The sequence below is a fragment of the Mycteria americana genome, chromosome 5 (genome assembly GCF_035582795.1).
Source record: "Mycteria americana isolate JAX WOST 10 ecotype Jacksonville Zoo and Gardens chromosome 5, USCA_MyAme_1.0, whole genome shotgun sequence".
Lineage (NCBI taxonomy): Eukaryota > Metazoa > Chordata > Aves > Ciconiiformes > Ciconiidae > Mycteria > Mycteria americana.
Window position 1 is genome coordinate 31,503,086 of NC_134369.1, and position 18,940 is coordinate 31,522,025.

At 41.9% G+C, this 18,940-nt stretch overlaps 1 protein-coding gene across 1 annotated transcript in view; it reads left to right on the forward strand.

The window, feature by feature from the left end:
- The first annotated feature begins 38 nt into the window (after positions 1-38).
- The window catches only part of RTF1 (RTF1 homolog, Paf1/RNA polymerase II complex component), a 30,225-nt gene continuing 11,323 nt past the window's right edge, over positions 39-18,940 (forward strand). Inside the window, 7 exon segments of the mRNA XM_075502725.1 lie at positions 39-131; positions 133-237; positions 2,959-3,069; positions 11,917-12,064; positions 13,564-13,768; positions 15,923-16,037; positions 17,686-17,797. Coding sequence (XP_075358840.1) covers positions 39-131; positions 133-237; positions 2,959-3,069; positions 11,917-12,064; positions 13,564-13,768; positions 15,923-16,037; positions 17,686-17,797 — 889 coding nt within the window.

Sequence of the window (18,940 nt, forward strand, 5' to 3'; positions counted from 1 at the left end):
GGCGGCCCCGCCCTCCTTCCCGCCCCGGCGCGGTGCGCATGCGCGGTGCCCTTTGTGTCCCGGTCGGGCGGGCGGCGCGGGGCAGGCCGGGCCGCTGTGAGCGCCGCGCCGCCGCCGTCGGCGCCGGGGCGGGGAGGGGGGGGGAAAGCCGGCTCCGCCATGGTGAAGAAGCGGAAAGGCCGCGTCCTTATCGACTCCGATACTGAGGATAGCGGTAGCGAGGAGAACCTAGATCAGGTGCGCGGGGAGGCCCGGCCCGGACGCGGGGCCTGGGATCTCCGGGCCCGCGCAGGGCTCGGCGCCGCCATCCTTCCCTCGTCCCCTCACTCCCGCTCGGGGGTTGCGCACCGCCGTCGCTCCCCTCAGCCCGATGGGGGCCCCCGCGGCCTCCGTGCAGAGAGCCCGCTCCCCTTCGGCGGGTCCCTGGCCTGCCTCTGGCAGGCGGCCCGCGTTGGCGGGTTTCGGGGGCTCTTTGCAGCGGGCTCGGTGCTTGCAGGAGGGCGGCGCTCGGCGGGACGGAGGGGCGATGCTCCGGGACGGTTTGGCCCTGAGGAGGGAGGAGCGGGGCCTGGCAGCCGGCGGTCGTCACCCGGCGGGTAGTGGGGGAAGAGGCCCAAAGGGCTGGGCAACTTTTCTGAGCTGCTTTCGCACGCAGGGAGAGCAGCGTGTCAGGTCACTGTCTCCCGCCGGCCCCGTGAGCTCCTCAGGGCAGGCGGGCTCTAGGGGTGGTTGTTAATGCCTGTTTAATGCTCCCTCCTCAATCTTAGCGACCGAGCTGGAGGAGCTCTGTTGATGGGGAACTGCATGGAGTTAGAAGCCTGTAGATATACAAGGGGAAGTATGTATTTATCATCAGAGCATCTCTTGGGATTGGAAGTGCGATGTCTGGCATCAGTTTAACCATGTCAGGGCTGCAAAGAGGGCGTCTTCCTCTTTGGAGGGGGCTGCTTTCAAAGACTCATCTTTTGGTGTAGCGCAGGTATTGATGATGTGATCCAAATGGTACATAAAGACATTATAGGTGAAGTGTGTTACAGCTTGTGTGGCAGTGCTTGTGCCGGGGAGAAGTTTGGCTGGTTAAATATGCTGAAGCCTACAAGTCTGATGTAATTTATGTGCTGGACCTTCAGGGTTTTTAATATAGAAGCTATTGCTACGTTGCAACAAAAAGCCTTCCCAAACTCTCAAAAATATTTTTGCAGCTTGGAGCTTCAGAAAAATCAAATCGGAGGTTCTGTTAGACAAATATACTGGAGCAGAGCATGCCCTGATGTTGATCTTGCATGCCTCTAGAGTCTTTAGAGCTGCCAACATCTCACCACTAGTATATCAGTTTGATAGTTTCTTCAGAGCTTGCAAATAGAAGGAGTTGGACTAGATCTAGCGTAGATCAGGCAAACAGAGTGATGGTGGTAGGAATAACCACATGGTTCTGCAACTGTTCCATCGTTCCCTGGAAGCATGCATGTGCATCTGTACCTGAGTAGTAGGTGCTTCTTCCTCCACTGAGCTGTTTGTAGCCACTATAACAGCAGGGATATGTATGTGCAAGGATGAAGATTAGAGATAGCAGGGAAACAATGTTTTTGTGGTGTGATTTAAGGATGAGAGTATACTGAGTGGGGCCCCTGTAGGTTAAATGTTTGACAGCTTCCCTTGGCAATCTAGGCTTGTTGAATCAAAGGAGTAGGAGCTTTTCTAATATAGTATCTTGGAAAACAGGACAAGGGTAGAAAGAATGAAGGAAAATTGCTTGGAGTAGTGGTAAATATGCCAAGATATCATCCAGGGAGGTAGTCTGGGTTGAAGAACTACTTAGAGACAGTTGTGAGAGAGAAATTCTAGAAAAAAGATTGTAGAAAACATCAGGAGCTTCCTGAAGAGAACTGTTAATTGCACAAATGTGCTCTGTTGATGTTGCATGCCTTTTTCAGAGAAAGGTTTGTAAAATGCCATTACTAATGGAAGGTTTCTTTGTTGGTAAGTAGCCTAGGTCATCAGTTTCTGCAGTCTTTATGTTCTCATTTGAGCTACTAAATTGTAATCCGTTTGCTGTGGAGATAATCTTCCAGTTGTAAAACTAATGCAAACCAATCTAGTATTGACTTCCCAAGACTGCAGAAGTTGGTGTGACTGTATTTCTACTCACAGCTAAGGTTCATCAGCCCCAGAGCAATGTTTTTAAGAATAAATTATGTGTCATGGACTACAAAGACAGTAATGCATCTTCAGAAATGTTTGTTTTATACTAGTGCTTCTGTCATTGGAACAAGCTATGAACAGCAGATCATGAGATTATTTGAGAGCCATTTAGTTCTTTGTGCTGGTGTGTGTTGCCTTTGCAAGTGCTTCCTTTGGAGGAGAGCAGCTCTATTTAGTTTTGCAAACTTTGAGCTTGATGCCTGCTCTGTGCCTATCCAAAGCTTTAAGGGCATTCTGTGGTATATAGGGACAGTGAAAAGGAATTGAACAGGCTGGCTAAATAATACCAGCCATGATATTGTGGTGATGCCTAAAGTATTTCCCTTTTAAAGTGTATAATTGCAAATATGTCTTTTGTTTGGAAGAAGGAGCTGCTCTCTAGTGGCATTTGGCTTTTTGGGTAGTTGCTACACAATATAGTTAGGATGTTTTTGAATTATTACCTAATCCAGATGAAACAGACCTGAATATGACTCTGAAAGTATTTGTCTTATGTCATTTATACCAAGAAAGTAATGGTAGTGGTATTTACTTCTAGCTTGTTATCCTCAAAATCCTTTTGTAGCATCCAGTTGTATTAAAATTGTGTGTGTGTGTGTATTTATGAAACATAAGTAGACTTTGTTCCTTAGTTAGTGGGGATAATCACGTTACTGGGATGTGCTCAAATATCACAGAGAAAGTGCACGTGCACCGACCTGGATTGGTAAAACTAATTATGACACTTTAAAATAAATGTGTAATTTTTCACACCAGGAGCTCTTGTCATTAGCCAAACGGAAACGCAGTGACTCTGAAGAAAAGGAGCCACCTGTGAGCAAACCTACAGCATCTTCAGACTCTGAGACGTCAGACAGTGACGATGAGGTGAGTTTGTTGTGTTATCAGTGAACTTACTATGGGTTATTTGTCTGATTGTACCTAAGCAGTGAAAGTGTATTTGTCATACAGTATATTTAGCCTGCTGACTTCATAAAGTGGGACTGGCCATCAGTGGAACTGATGGGCACCCATTAAGCCCAGAGGATGTGTACTCAGAAATACTTTTTTTTTTCCCTTGTAATTAATATGCTTTGAATTGTAACTGTATACACATTAGTCTGAATGTCTGTAGAAAAGATGAGTGCCTGTTTAATCCCGTGTTCATGTGGTCTGAATGGTCTGGTGATCTGCCTGCTTAAAACTAGTGTTTTTCCTGTGCAATGCATGTGGTTGAAGTAGCAGTGAAGCTGCTAAAGCTGTAGTCTGAATTCAAGGGAAAGGGGTTTTTGGCTCTAGAAGAGAGCTTCCTTCCTCAGAGAGGAAAAGGGTCAAGGCAGGTGGTACTATTTTACAGGTGGTAAAACTGTTCTGTTTAGCTACTTTGATTCTCCAAGAGCTCTACTGTCAACTAGCTTGTCTGGTCATTTGAACATGCAATGAAGTGTGTTTTTATTGGCATTTTTGAAGAAAGTGAGGCAAGGAAGAGTTTAGAATTACTTTGTTCTAGGGTTTTCTCAATTCCTTGTATAGCAGTGCTTATCTGCTAGGCCTGTTTTTATTATTTGTTCTAGTACTACATTCTAGAGCTGGTTAGAAGTCTTTGCTTTCATCTATAAATGAAAATTGACATCAGCTTATTAAAACGGAGGAGCTGACAAACAGGTCAGGCAGGTACTCGAATAAAAACATTTTCTTGAAACGTTACAAATGTTGTTTGCAAGCTTTCTGTGCAATGTAGAGAGGTCCTTTATTCCATTCATTCTTAAATATTTAATAGGGAGCTGTTTGGGGTGGGTTTTGCTGAAACTACAGGAAGGTTTATTCATTACGACAATTTGAAGACCAATAGGGTAGGCTAGTGATAAACTATTAGCTATTAAGCATTTGGTAGCGTAGCAGAGTTCTTCCAATAAGTGCAAAGAACGTGTGTTTTAGGTTTTTTTTCTGAGGCATTTTTGAAGAAAATATGCTTGGAACTCTGTTTCAATCAGTCCTGTTCCAAAAAAAAAAAAAGACTCTTGTATCTAATACATGCTTAAGATGTTAGGAGAGAGAAAATTATGGATGGACTAGACACTAGGTTTGATATTGGGTGACCACTCAGTTTGTCACTGTGTGCTCTGATCTGCTGGCATGCAGCTTATTTATTCGAAGCTGTGTGGAGACCAGCATGTTTCTGTTCTGTGTTTATCTCTGAAGACTGACAGAATAAATAATATTATTAAAAAATTTTTTTAGCTTGTGTAGCTACAAGTAAGGTCTACCTGTCCATGTAGAATATGACAATGTATCTCTTAATGAATTTGCACAGACCTTGCAGATGCAGTAGTATCTCTGTTGCACCATGTGCATTTGATACTTTCTAATCTGTGTATCATTTCTAATTGATACTCTGTTCTTTCTGACCTCCATGCAGCAAGAGGAAAAGATTTAGAGAAGAGGTAATTAGGACACTTGCTTCTATTCTTGTGCCTGAAATACGCATTCTGAACTGCTGCTTGTCACAGCAGGATGAGACAGGCTGGGTTATGACAGTTCTGCTTCTGCCAGTCATTCAGTTGTGTGCATCCCTAGGCTTGACTACACTACTCCTGCTTGAACAACTTTGGTTTTAATCAGTGTTCTTGTGGTTAGTTTGATGTTTGCTCAACCTTGGGCGTTGGGAGAGGGGGTCTAAAAGTTGAAATTGTCTTACTGGTCTTCCTGCAAGATGAGGACCTCGAGGCAAAAGCATGGAAACTGGGCAAATGTGCTTAATCACACCCATTTGCTTCCACCCAGGTTTTGTAGTGTGCACATCCTTTGTGGTTCCTAGCAAGTGCTATATGTTCCGGGATTGTCACTATGTTCCATTTACGGGACAGGAGCCTAAATCTGAGCTTCAGAGTCTAACGCTGCATTCTGCATTTTTTAAAGGGAGGAAAGTTTTGGGGGCATTGGGGAGAGAAAACCAATGCATTTTGGAATTATAGAATAACAACATGTACAAATCATGCCACATCTATACAGTGGTGCCCAAGGGATTTCAGTAGATCTTTAACGTTATATTTTGTGTGTCTTGGTGAGAATGTGCTTCTGTGAAAGCTCATAGCCACATCAGGTGTTCATGGTGCAGATGCTGGGTTCTGTAACATTTTAAGTACCTGTGTGGTCTGAATCAAATTACCTAGCCAAGGGACTGAAGATGAGTTGCCTGCAATAAAATAGAAGGGATGCTCTGAACCATCTTCTGGTGGGTCTGTGGAACATGCATGACTGAGTTGACTATGAACTGTTGTTCTGACAACTGATGAATAACAATGACTGCAGGGCTTTGCAATAAGAAGTACCACCTTTGCAAAGAGATGAGCTGGATGCAGGTGTGGAGACAGATGGTTCCTTTATCTCTGGAGCAATGTGTGGCCATGACTGCCCAAGAGCTCACCATCCCAACTGTTGTTAGCCTGGTGCATGTAATCAGTTTGGTGCTAGCCAAGTTACTACTGGGGCTACTGTGCTAGAGGTATATGTGTCCACAAGGTACCTCGTTGCATATTGAAGACATTGTGTGGATGGTGTTTCTCAGTTGCAGTAGGTTAATTCTGGGTTTTTGCTCTTACTTTTATCCTGGCATCATTGCTTACGGTAAAAGAATTCTTCCTGTTGCGAGTTGAAGCCTGGATGACTTCTACAACAAGTTCAGTAACATCAGTGTAGATTAGACAGAAAGCCACAATGCTGTAGGAGCTCCTGTTTGTTTTTCTTGAAAGGTTTGTTGTTAGAAATGCTGGTGTAAGTCTGTGCCTCCTTCTACGCTCATTCTAAGGTTGTGAGGGGTTTGGTTGTGCCTTTTAACAGCTCCAGCGTGACAGTAGAAGATAACTCCAGAAACAGAAAAGTTATATCATAAATGCTTGGTACTAGTCTGGAGTTTAGTGAGGGATATCTGTTTAGGCCTTTATTTGCAAATATGCAGACTCAGTAGGAGATGACATAGCTGAAGATCTCAAGAGCTATGGGACAGAGGAAGGGGTGAACAGTGGTCATGCAGCCAGTGAGGAAATCATTCTCGAATAACAGTCGGCCTAGGAGGCTTTATGCCCCTATTATGAGGAAAGGGCTTGAAAGTTTGTATCTACTTACTGCACTTCAAGTTAGAGCACTCTAGAAAACCACAGATTAGCAGAAAACTGTATGTGTTCCTCCTGCTTTGGGGGTGTCTTTTGTGAGTTTGTAGAGATTACAATGCTAAAAGTCTTCCTTCCCTGTGTGCTTTTATTTCATAATACTGCTTAATTAGGTCTCCAAGAATGAGTGGGTTCTCCAGTCCTGTGAGGCCTTTGCCATACATTTTTTCAAGCTTAAGAAGTTTGAAACTGGCTGTGCTTTAATCTTCCTATACACAGCTGTTCAGGTGTGTGCTTTGTAATTTTGACTTTTCTTGGAGACAGTTTCCTTCAGCTGTTAACAAGTAGAATAGTAAAGCTTTCCTTAAGGAAGAGAGGTGCTATTACTCCCCCCACCCCAAACAAAGTGCAAGTGCAAATCTGAATAGTGCAGGCTAATTGTACGGAGGCTAGCATGTCCAAAGAAGTAATGTGAACCAGCTGTGGACAAAATCGGTATAAAATTCGGTATAAAATTTGGCCTGCAAGTAGCTTCTTTAAATTGCAAACTAGCGTGGGGATAACTTCTGGGGACTTGATTTATGTGGTATGAGAGTCTGCAGGAGCTCTGAAGTGGAGCAGGTTGCTCCAGAAATAGACTTATGGAGGTATTGGAATTAAATATGTGATTTTTTATTTAATTTTTTTTTACTGAATGAACTTTTCCTTTGTACCCGGGGAGCAGTTTTTGCTGAGAACAATCCAGTCATAAGGCACTGTCTAATATCTAGAGAAGTCGTTAAGCCTTTGTTAGGCAAGATGATACTTGCTGGCTGGTGATGCTAGAGCCATGCAAGGCACTCATTGACCAAGTGTTTTATGGCTGTTGCCATCTCCAGCTGTTTGGGCCAGGCTTCCGAAATAAAACATTGCAGGTTTTCGCAGCCAGTAGCATCCCAAAGTTTTTGATTATGGAGAGTGCTTCTTCATTGGCATTTGGTATCTACCATCTCGATGTTGTCACTCAACAGTTCTTGCCATTTTTCAACACATGGACCCCTCAAAATACTTCTAGAGCAAATGTTAACTTGCAGCTTAAACTGAATTTGAACCTACTACAGGTAGACTTTTTTTTTTCATAGTTACCCACAGTTACCTTTCTGTGAGCTCCTTTGAGCAGTACTCAGACAATAAAGGTGGATCAGGGGTCTGGTGATATTTTGGCCCATAAAGCCTTCTTTCAGGCAGCTCCTAGCAAAGCGCCTTCTATGGCTTCAGAATGTGTTTCCTTTATTTGCTTATCTCCTTTCCATTTTGCTGGTGACACCTTTAGTCTCCTCCTTGTGTCTAAAATGGTCCTTTAAATTTTCTAATTGCTGGGCTGTTGTCATTGTGAAAGTATTTGAGGCATTGGAATGACAGGTGCAGATCCCAAAAGGCAAGAAAAATAAAAAGGGTTTTCTGTTTACTATTTAGTTTTAACAGTAGTGGTGGAGAGCATTTTCCTCCTTGTTAGCTCTTGGAGTGCTGTCTCCAGAGTTCTCTTAGCTTTAAGAAACCCTGAAGATAGCAAATGCTGCCTTATCTGCATATCTGTGCTGCCTGCTGTTGTCTTCAGACAGGCTGAAACTGCAGTTTGATGACTTGCCTGGAGGACTGCCTTTTGTTTTCCCTGTATGAATGGGAGAGAATGGATGAAAGTTTGTAAGCTGGGCTAATGTTATGTACCTTGGTGCTCATAAGCTGTCATGTTGTCATGGTGTGTAGGTTTATCTGGCCTAGGAAAGGAGCACATTGGTAAGGGACCTGTTTTGCTTTGATGTCGTGGCTTGTAATTTGCCTTATGCCTATAAAAGACATATCCAGGAGGGAAGGATATGGCAAGGACAGGCTGGTAACCTTGGTTGTGCACCTCTGTTTGGTTTGATGTAAAAAAAAAAAAAAGGGCAGGGAGAATACCTATTTGCAAAATAAAATCTCAGTGGATAATGCATTTGGGTACTGTGTGAATAGAAGAAAATAGCGACTCTCTGAGCAGGAGGGGTAAGACAATTCTACTGCACTCTGCACTCTCAGAGCTCACTTCCTCCCCCCGCCCGATCTCATTTCATCTCCCTAGTGGAAATATGTTCCAGGTTTGCTGAGCTATAAATTATTTTCTTCAATCATTTTGTGTAGTTGCTGTTGTAGAAGCTGACTTCTAAATCTGGCTGATTTCTCATGTGTGTTTTTTTTTGTTATTGGCAGTTGATTCTGGGTACTGTGGCTTAACTTGGATGACTTTGGGGAAATATGCAAGCTATTAGCACTGTGAACCTTTGAAGCAAGAGGAAAAATTGAAATGCTCTCCTGGCTACTTACTGTGAATGAACCATAAAGCTCTGTTGTTTGATAGTACTAAACAATAAGCAGAAAGCCATGTTGCAGCACACTGCTGCATGGGTTTATTAACTCGCAGTGTCTGGAACCATGGAGGGTTCCAGATGGTGGCTGAGGAGGCAGCAGTGAACAGAGGGGCTGTTTAGAGGAGGTGTTACAATCATGGAAAGCATGTGAGAAGTGTTGACTGGCTCTGCCTGACTGGAACATGGAAGAGGGAACCTAGTGAAGCAGCAATAGAGGACAGATTTTGGAAAATATGGTTATTGTTTACTGTTTGAGATGCATGGAGGTAAGGGAAACAGAGCAAACAAATGCTTCTGACTATAACTGTGTGTGCATTTTTACTTGATGTTACATGCAAACATGTCGCTGCCTTTCTGATCTCTGCTGGTGTGCTAGAGTGTGAGGGAAGGGCTCAAGAGACTGGTTTGGACTGCAGGTTGCCATGCACCTCATGGCTTTCCAGTATTGTCTTCTCCCGTCCCAGACCTGCTAACGTCTCTTATGTCTTCCTGTGCTGCAAGAAGAAACTTGATGTTGGTTAGTCTCTGAACAACACGGAGTGGTCACTCAGTGTCCAAATAACAACTGATGGTCTTGTGAGCCTAAGAGCCTCGCACTGACTACATCTTGGTTTTGATGATTTATTTGTCCTTAAGGCTTGCTTGTACCCTTGTCTTGTCCTGTAGTGGTACCAGGAATGACGAGGCATTCATGAGGGATTGGGGTAGCTGAATAACGCCTGAAGCACCTGAGTTGGATGAGGAAGAATTTGGCTTTGTGACAGCACTGAAACTGGGAGGTCACAAACAGTTATTGTGACTTAAAAGATGTAGAGGTCACTTGCGTAAACAAAAGTGAGATGAAGTGTAATTTCCAGGGTGAAATAGAAACCAAAGCAAAATTTCCTAGATTAGGGCAGATTTTTCTATTACTTTTTTTTTGTTCAAGAGGTGGTCACACAGCTTTCCTTTCAGTCCCATCTTCCTGGATCCAGGTTCTCTCTGCAATTCTGCTTGTGAGTCAAAGGCTGACAATCGTGATCTGTAACACATGTATCTACAGCTATTAAACATTTTATTAACAACTGAAGTCTTGCTGGTTTTATCTGATCTTAACTTCTTTCATCTCAGCATGACCTCTCAAGGTCTTGATATAACTGTGGTGTATACTGTGGCTTTCTCTGTGCTTCTTCCTTGCTATACAGCATGCTGACGCATGGTATAATTCAGTGTTAGAACACTGAAGAGAAGTGGCAGAGCTCTGGGAAGGAGGTGCCTCTGCATCCATGGTTCAGAGGGTTTTGCTTCTCCCTGTTAAATGCTCAGTTTCACTTTCTCACTGTTGTGTTTTCACTGGTATGCTGGCAGTAGGTGAGATCTTGAACAAATAGCAAAAATGCACTTTTCTGTGATGCCTGGGAGATGATTCCTTAATGTTGAGGTTTGAGCAGATTCAGGCAGAGTAGAAGCTTGTTCTTAACTGATTTACACGGCATAGTTAACCAGGAATATTATTAGGCAGCAGTATTGTAAAACTTCAGTGTGGAAGCCAATAAAGACTTGAGAGCAAGCTCAGGCTGATACAAAGTCAGATGCTTTCTGTGCAGTTTCTCACCTATCCTATGAACCATAACAGACTGGGCTAACTGTATAGGGCATGGATTTCAGTTTCAATTACCTACACCACTAGGTAGCTGTACTTTTACTTCAGAAAAGAAAACTTCTGCCTGGCCTTTGACAGATACTTTTTTGAATGCACAGCTGATGCTTAATGAAGATGATGAAGCAGGTGGTCATATGAAAGGTACAGGGCTGGGTGTGAGAGTAATTGAAACCTGGGAAATTCTAAAGATATTAGTAGATCAGGTAGTAGCTTCTAACTACTTGGTTGAGTTTCATTTAGAGTATTTGAACATCAGGGTTCTCTGAAGATGGTGCCTAATCAGGCAGAAGTCATCAAATTTGATGGAATGATTACTGACTGCAGGGATGGACTTGATTCATGCCCTGGAAGGAGTGGGTGGGTAAGAAGCCTGAAGTTTGTGTGTAGCTGTGGTCAAATATAAAGATTTTTTTTTTTGTTTCCAGTTGGAGTAGTTTTGAGTGCAAGATCTCAGTTATGAAAAGGAGTATTTGCTCATTTGAGTTAGTGATATATTTTTAGTAGGCTGCGTGCTTGAACAGACAATGATGTGCATGAAAGATGAGAGTAATATACAGGTATGAAGATGATAACAGTCTAAATATATATATATTTATTTAGAAAGAAACTGTCTTATCCCTGAAGGTCTTGCTTCTTGAGAATTTCTAGGAGAGGTAGTGAAGTGCAAAATATTGCGAAGCCTTAAAATAATACACAGGCAATCCTTATTGGTTCTGTTCTGTGGCTTTACCCAGGTAGCTGGGACAATGCAAAAATTCTAATAAGAAACCACATTGTAAGGTAAATACTAGCTCTTCTCCTGGGACTTTGTGATTTAAAGTTGTTACCTGTGTGTATGTGGTGGTATAAGTCCTGTACTTGGAAAGTGCAGTCTAAGTTAAATGAGGATATGATGTTAAGAGAAAATTAAAATTAAGACTTGACATTTGATTTTTTTCCTTTTTTTCCTGACTTCTGTTATTCTGATTTGATTCCGACTTGTGTACATAAATGCAGGCAGTGGCACTACTGTCTATGAGTGAGTGCGCTATTGGTTTGTTGCATAAAAATACAGATGCTGTGTACCCCTGGTAAAACTGAGATTTTGGAAAGACTGTCATGTGTAATTGGTGTGCCTTCATGAAATCTAAAATCTGCTCTTGAATAAACTAGTTTTGGAAACACATCTGTTGCTTCTTCTGTTTAATAGTAGCAAACTGAAGCTAATCTTTACAAATATAGTTGGATGGTTGTTTAAAGTTATTTTCCTAGGAAAATGTTTTCAGTACCTCTTTTCTCCTGGCAGATATTGCAGAATCTGAAGTCTTCATTGTTTTTAAAAGGAGTGTCCTACTAACTGTTGGCTTGCACTGATAACTTTTTTTTTTAAGAAAAAAACCAAAACAACCACACAACACCCCACCCCAAACCCCCAAAATCTTGTAAAATGTTTTCATTTGATTAGTTTCCTATTGGCTCCCCCCCGCCCCCCTTGTATGATTGATTTGTTTCCATTGGGTATTGGGCTGTTTCTCAGTTGGTTTTATTCCAGTGTTTTGGGGGAGGCAGAAAAGAGTGATGTTCGTGTCTCATGATCCCTTTCTTGCTTCTTTCCTTGCAGTGGACTGTTGGAGGTTCTAAAAACAAAAAAAAGGGAAAAGCGGGTAAGGCAGAGAAGAAAGGAGCCATGAAGAAACAGATGAACAAAGCTGCCTCTTCAGGCAGCTCAGATAAAGACAGCTCGGCTGAGAGCTCAGCACCTGAAGAGGGTAGGATAACATGTGCATCTACTTACAGTGTAATTCCAAGTAATGTTACCCCTTTGTGCACAATGAAGAGTAATGTTAAATGGTGATGTTAAAGACTACCTTCAAAGAGTTTCCTTTGTGTTACCGGTAGTCTGAATGACTCTTATATGCGCTTCAAGCCATGGCAAGTTTAATTCAGTATAACATTGCTGTAAGCACTCCATTACAAACACAACACTAAATACTGTTTCAACTGAAGAATGTATGACATGTTTCATTACTTGACATTCTCCTGGAAAATTCTTCCTTCTAGCATGTCCCATCTGTAGTGTGGGTAGCATTTTCTTTTATTCCCATTGATGTATTTTCCCTTCCCATACTTCTTGTGATGACAAAGGGAGAGGTGTATAGTGTTGCGTGATGCAAATAGGAGCTTATCTTGCATGCATTTGTTCTGAATTGGAATCCTTGCACTTTTATACTGACATGGAAGAACAAAAATACTCTGCCAGAATTTTTTTACATGAATAATGAATCTCTTCCAATGCTGGGCAGACTTCCTGTGTTTTTTCCTGTTTTCATCATGCCTATGAAGGTTTGCAGGTGGTTAGTTGCGATTTCATTCGATACTAAAAAAAAAGTTAAGAAAGAATATGAAGGAGCCTACAGTTTTAAGTATATTAAACACAGCGGAGACAGACAAAGCATGAAGTGACTGAACCTGTATATATCAGTGCATACAAATTAAGGTTTTTCACAGTGTAAGCTTGTAAAGCTGGAAGTTTTCAGAAATACTGAGACTAGAATGAAAGTGAAAGAAAGAGTCCTAATGTCTGCTTTTGTGATTTGGTGTAATGTTGTTGATTAGGTGAGATAATCAAAGCACTTGGACTTGGATCAAGTTTAAAGGTGGTGTTACCCAATATTATTGGGGAGTCAGCTGTTTCCTAAGTCCATGTGTAACTGGGAGGGCTTGTTACAGTAACGGAGCTAGCATTATGGCCTTGCCAGTCCTGAGGGTAGTGTGTTTCAACTTTGTCTTGTGATGTAGCAATTCATAGTGTTGCAGTCTTCAAATGATGAATTTTGGTTCTTCAGGTTGCTATAAGGAGGAGTATTGGTGGTTAATAGTGGCATTTGAGGTGCGCACACACACTTACAAAGTTATGGATGTACAAGCAACTTCTCGGGGACATAAGCGTATAGGCATAGAAATCTAACCTTAAGACCCTAACACACTAACCAAAAGGTCTCCTAAAATTTGCTTGCTCTACTAAGAAGTTTTACGTATAATCCAATTTGTGTTCACATGTAGTACTGCTCATTCTATCATTTTTTAGCATGCATATCTTACAGTAATAAAGTATTTCCTCCTGGGTTTAGTTTTCACGATATGCATGCTTTTACTATAGTGGAAGAGGAGTGTAAAATTCATTCTTGGTATCCTTTGCTAACGTGCTACAATGAAGCAATTGGGCTTTGCCCCAGTTGAATCTCACTGCCTTGTGTTTTTGTTTTAGGAGAAGTCTCTGACTCAGAAAGCAACAGCTCCTCATCTAGCTCAGATTCAGATTCCTCATCTGAAGATGAGGAATTCCATGATGGCTATGGAGAAGATCTGATGGGAGATGAAGAAGACCGAGCTCGACTGGAACAAATGACAGAAAAGGAGAGAGAACAGGAGCTGTTTAACCGGATAGAGAAGAGAGAAGTGCTAAAGAGAAGGTGAATTTTATATCTGTTGATATTTGGTAGCAAATTCATACAAGCTGTATGGAGAGTATGCTGACTGTGCTCTCATCTTTGGGGTGCAAGCATTCAGCACTATAAAGTGAATTAAGCTTCATTGTAGATTTTTTTGTGTGAACTGTCCTTGTAGCTAGTTGAGAAGCACACAACATGAATTCTGCATGTTCTTGTAAAAGTCCAGTTTCTGAAAGTTTCTCAGCTGTTGAATACACGTGGTTCTGTCAGCTACCATTGTAGCCATATTACTGCTTCGCACACTAGATGCCAGACAGTCAGAAGGACTGCTTTCTCTTCTGTCTTTTTTGTATTAGCTGTCACACGTTGATACTTTGGAAAAAGGCAAACAAAGTGTAAGGTGTATATGAGCTTCTGGAATTTTTCAGAAAACAATGATGAAGCACAGAGCAGTGTTAGGGTTCCCTCTGTATGGGTGTTAAGCTGGTTGAGGCCCTAATAGAAGAGAGAGATACTGAAATAATGAGGAGTGGTGTTGGATATGTCATTTTCAAGGGATTGTTTGTGGATTTCTATCTTAGGTGTTGTGGTTTTGTTTGTTAGAGTAACATTGCCCTGTCAGGCAGCTTCCTTGTAGTAAAGGTGTTTTTCTTCTCGTGTCTAACAGAAAAGATTTAGGATGTGTGAGGCAAGTTTTTCCAGTTTCTTCCCTCTTCAGTGACTTCTCTCTTTTCTCACTTGCTGAGAAATTTCGCTAGAGGACTGTCATCTGTTGAGTAAATCATGTCAATACAAGCTACTGTCAGACTGTCCATTTGTCCAAGCCATAGTTAAGATCACTGCCTGTCTGTCTGTGGTTTTAATACTACTTTCAATGTCTTCTCTAGTTTGTTGCTCTTCTCAAAGGGATCAAAAAGAGTGAAAGATTGGATTTAGATCAGGTAGAAGGACACCATATTTTTTAACTTCATTCACTGTTCCATGGTAACTGAATGTCTTTCTTTTAGAATGAATGCTGAAGAATACTTGATAAGAACAAGCTAAACAATCTAAGCTTGAGTTACTGATTTAATCTTAAACAAGTCTGTCCTGTTCTATGTAAAGGGGTTGGCAGGTAGAACTAAGGGGGTAGTGGTGGTGGGGTAGTTATTGAACTTTATAGTAAGCTGAATCTTTCAAAATGCTGTCTAGCTCTTTGTATGTACATTGTGTTGTGAGTTCATTGGGATTACAGCAGACGTTGCATGTGATGCAATGCCTGTGCCCTGTGTGTTATGCTTCATGTTAAAGGCATGAAGCTCCTTTAACATGATGCTACGAGCTCATCTGGCACTTCAGTTTCTTGTCTACAAAATCCAAGCATAAAGGACTGAAGAAGAATGGACTGTGTAATACGTATGTGGATAACACGTTTTGAATTTCAGTTATTGGAAGTTAAGTAATTTTTTTTTCTTGTGTTTGTCCATATGCACACTTCACTAAAGCAATGACCAGTCAGTCCATGGTGCAGTGGAATCTTGGTCACAGGACAGTTTCAGCGAAATCACGACTCTTCTGAATACAGTGGCTGAAAATAAGATTTCAGGGTGACATATTTCGTGAAGGTAGAAATGGAAGTGCCTAAATTGGACTGCAGAAACTGCCTGAGTCTGATTGGAATGTAGCTGCTGAAGGAGGACTCACTGTGACTTCTTTGCAGATGTTGTTATACAGACCAGTGCCAGTAGAAAGGTGGAGTCTAAGCATGAAAAAGTTAGCAGGATAGTGGCCTTAAACAACCAAGTTTTTAGCTCTTGAGATGCAAATGGTGTGAAATAGCCAGTTGTTTTTAGAACTGGAGGCAGCATGCAATGGTCACTACGCTGGCAAAGACGAAGATGGACTAAGGACAGATTTCTGGGGAGTAGCCATTACTGTGTGGTCTCCTCAGCCCTCTAGGTTAGCTGTCTGTAAGCCTGCACTTTTCTATGCTCAGCTTTTATTCACCTTATTTTTCTTGGGGAAGGGGATGGGGACAGGGTAGCATTAGAGAGTTATCCATCTGGAGCAAGAAGTGGAAGTGTTCCTTACAGCCTACTGACAAGTTAAGCTGAGAGAGCATCTGAACGGTACTGTGCTCGCTCAGGGAGAGAGCATTCTTTCATACATTCCTTTTGTTTCAATATCTGCTACTAGATTTGAAATCAAGAAGAAACTAAAAACAGCAAAAAAGAAAGAAAAGAAGGAGAAAAAGAAAAAGCAAGAGGAAGAGCAGGAGAAGAAAAAACTCACACAGATCCAGGAATCCCAGGTAGGAAATGAAACTGTGCTTAGTAACAAACCCTTTTCCCTTGGCAACAGGAGATAGGACGCTGCCTCTCTCTGCCCCTAATGTTTTCCCTTAATGTCAAACAGTGTGGTAAGCAGGTCAGAATTCAGTTCATTTATATGCTCAAGCTATCTTTAGCCTTTCCAGTTCATTTAAAGAAATTAACGTCTTTGGCCTGCTGAAGGGTGCACTGATAACTCCTTTCAATGAAAAATGCAAAGTTGCAGCTATATCTAGAGTTGCTGTGATAGTCCTCCCATATGAGAACAGGAAAGCAACATTTTGCAGTTCCTTCAGCCAAACTTCTGTCATGCAGTCTGAAACATTACATATGCAGTCTTTCTTGCAAGTGAAAGTTTGAGACAGCAGGCCAGAAACTGCTCAGCTGTTGTCTTAATGATTTTGCATGCACATACAATGGAAAGAATGCTTAGTTTCTACTGGTAGAGGTGTGAAGGAAAAGCTTGAATGCTAGGAGGAACAGAAGTACTTCTATAGTTTTTCCACCTCCAGTAGAAAGAGGATAATACCAGTTTTTGGGGTGAGGCCTCTGTAACTGAACTGTAGTTTCAAGTGGCTGAATTGGCTGTAGTTTCAAATGGTTAAGACGCCACCTTTAATTGTTTATAGAGTCAGGGCAGATAGGCTCCCAGAATGGGATGGGATTCATCTTCCCTAACTTTAGCCATCTAAGAACTAGTTGATTGTTCGCACTTGTTGTCACTTCTGTCTTTGTGCAATGGAGGAGGGCATCTCCAGCTAGTAATTCACTCCATGTTATTTTCTAGTGAAATAGATGTTTAACACTTAAATTAGGTGAGATGAGTTTTCCCTTAGGCACATGTTAAGTGGAGTGAATCTCATCTCCCTACCCCTCTCAATTCCATATATGTATGTTTGTATATATACTTGTATAGTCCATATATATGTAGTCCATAATGTGTAGACTAATATACATATATGTATATATATAAGGATCTTATGCAGAGTTCTTTTACAGTGCCTTCCAGAAATTACTTCGACTTACTTCAAATGACTGGCTCTTATGCTTATTATAGAAGCTGCTTTCTGTGCTACCTGGTATTCCAGATAGACCTGTTAGAAACGAAAAATATTAGAAGACTTACAACATTTGAGATTTGGATCCATATTGCAGACTTTACATACAACTTTGTTTCTGCTTTAAGTATTTTTTTACATAACTTTTCTCTTTGCTACTGAATGAGGACAAGTGCCTTGTTTTGGCCTTGCAGAAGGAGAAGCAAATGAGAAGAATATTCATCCAGCTTTTCCTTATTACTTATTAGTTGCAGAATTACTTCCATTTTATTTCTCTAGTCCTTTTTTAACTTTAAGGAGGAGTTTTGAGACTAAAACTTGGTGGGAGAAATATTGCAGTGTAAATATTCATTATTTTTGATACGAAATAGAAAAAAGAAATATGCTTCAGATTGATTTAGCTCTCCCTAGCCTCTGTAAAAATGAACTTGAAAAAAACTGATTTCAAAATGGAGTTTGTTAGTCATTTCTATTTGAAAAGTTTTCAAAGTGTGCAAACAATCTTTGTTTTAATGCATTTCAATTTATGGATTGCACTTGGTGTTGAGGGACTTCCTGTGCATGTTTTTAGGTCATGTCACATAACAAAGAGCGGCGATCAAAGCGGGATGAGAAGCTAGACAAGAAATCTCAGGCAATGGAGGAGCTAAAAGCAGAAAGAGAGAAAAGGAAGAACAGAACAGGTATGAAAGTGTGTTGCTATTGCTACAATTTTTGAGGCATTATTACAGCTTTCTGCAAGTGCTGCTTCCTGTTTCTAATTAATGCAACAATCCTATGCCTTGGAGTGAATGAATTCCGTGTCTGTGTTTTCCTTGGTCTTTTGCCCAACATGCCCACCTAGGGTATTGTTTGGCACCCCTGATGCGCTATTCCTTCCCCCCACCCCTCCTTGGAATGGTCTGAAAACAGAGCAAACTTTAATCGTAATCCATTGAATGGCACTTAGTAATGTTTAGTTCACGTATTTGAATTGGTCACTTAAGTTCTGTTGTTTAATCTCTGAACCACCCAAACCGTGTTTATTGTACTTGTGCTACTTTGTCTACATTTGCTTGTTTCGTCACTGGCACATCGTCTGTCCATCTTGCCACAGACTTTTGATGCAACCGTTTTTGTTACTCTACTGGGTTTTATTGTGCTCCTGTGGTGGGTTGACCCTGGCTAGATGCCAGGTGCCCACCAAAGCCACTCTATCGCTCCCCTCCTCAGCTGGACAGGGGAGAGAAAATATAACGAAAGGCTCAACGGTTGAGATAAGGACAGAGAGATCACTCAACAATTACTGTCATGGGCAAAACAGACTCGACTTGGGGAAATTAGTTTAATATATAACCAATCAAAATCAGAGTAGGATAATGAGAAAACAATAACCTAAATCTTAAAACACCTTCCTCCCAGGCTTAACTTTACTCCCAAGTTCTCTCAGCAGCGCAGGGGGGATGGGGAATGGGGGTTGTGGTCAGTTCATCACACATTGTTTCTGCTGCTCCTTCCTCCTCAGGGGGAAGACTACTCACGCTTTTCCCCTGCTCCAGCATGGGGTCCCTCCCATGGGAGACAGTTCTCCACAAACTTCTCCAACCTGAGTCCTTTGCATGGGCTAAAGTTCTTCACAAACTGCCCCAGCATGGGTCCCTTCCACAGGGTGCAGTCCTTCAGGAACAGGCTGCTCCAGCATGGGTCCGCCATGGGGTCACAAGTCCTGCCAGCAAACCTGCTCCAATGTGGGCTCCTCTCTCCATGGGTCCACAGGTCCTGCCAGGAGCCTGCTCCAGCATGGGCTTCCCACGGGGTCACAGCCTCCTTCAGGCATCCATCTGCTT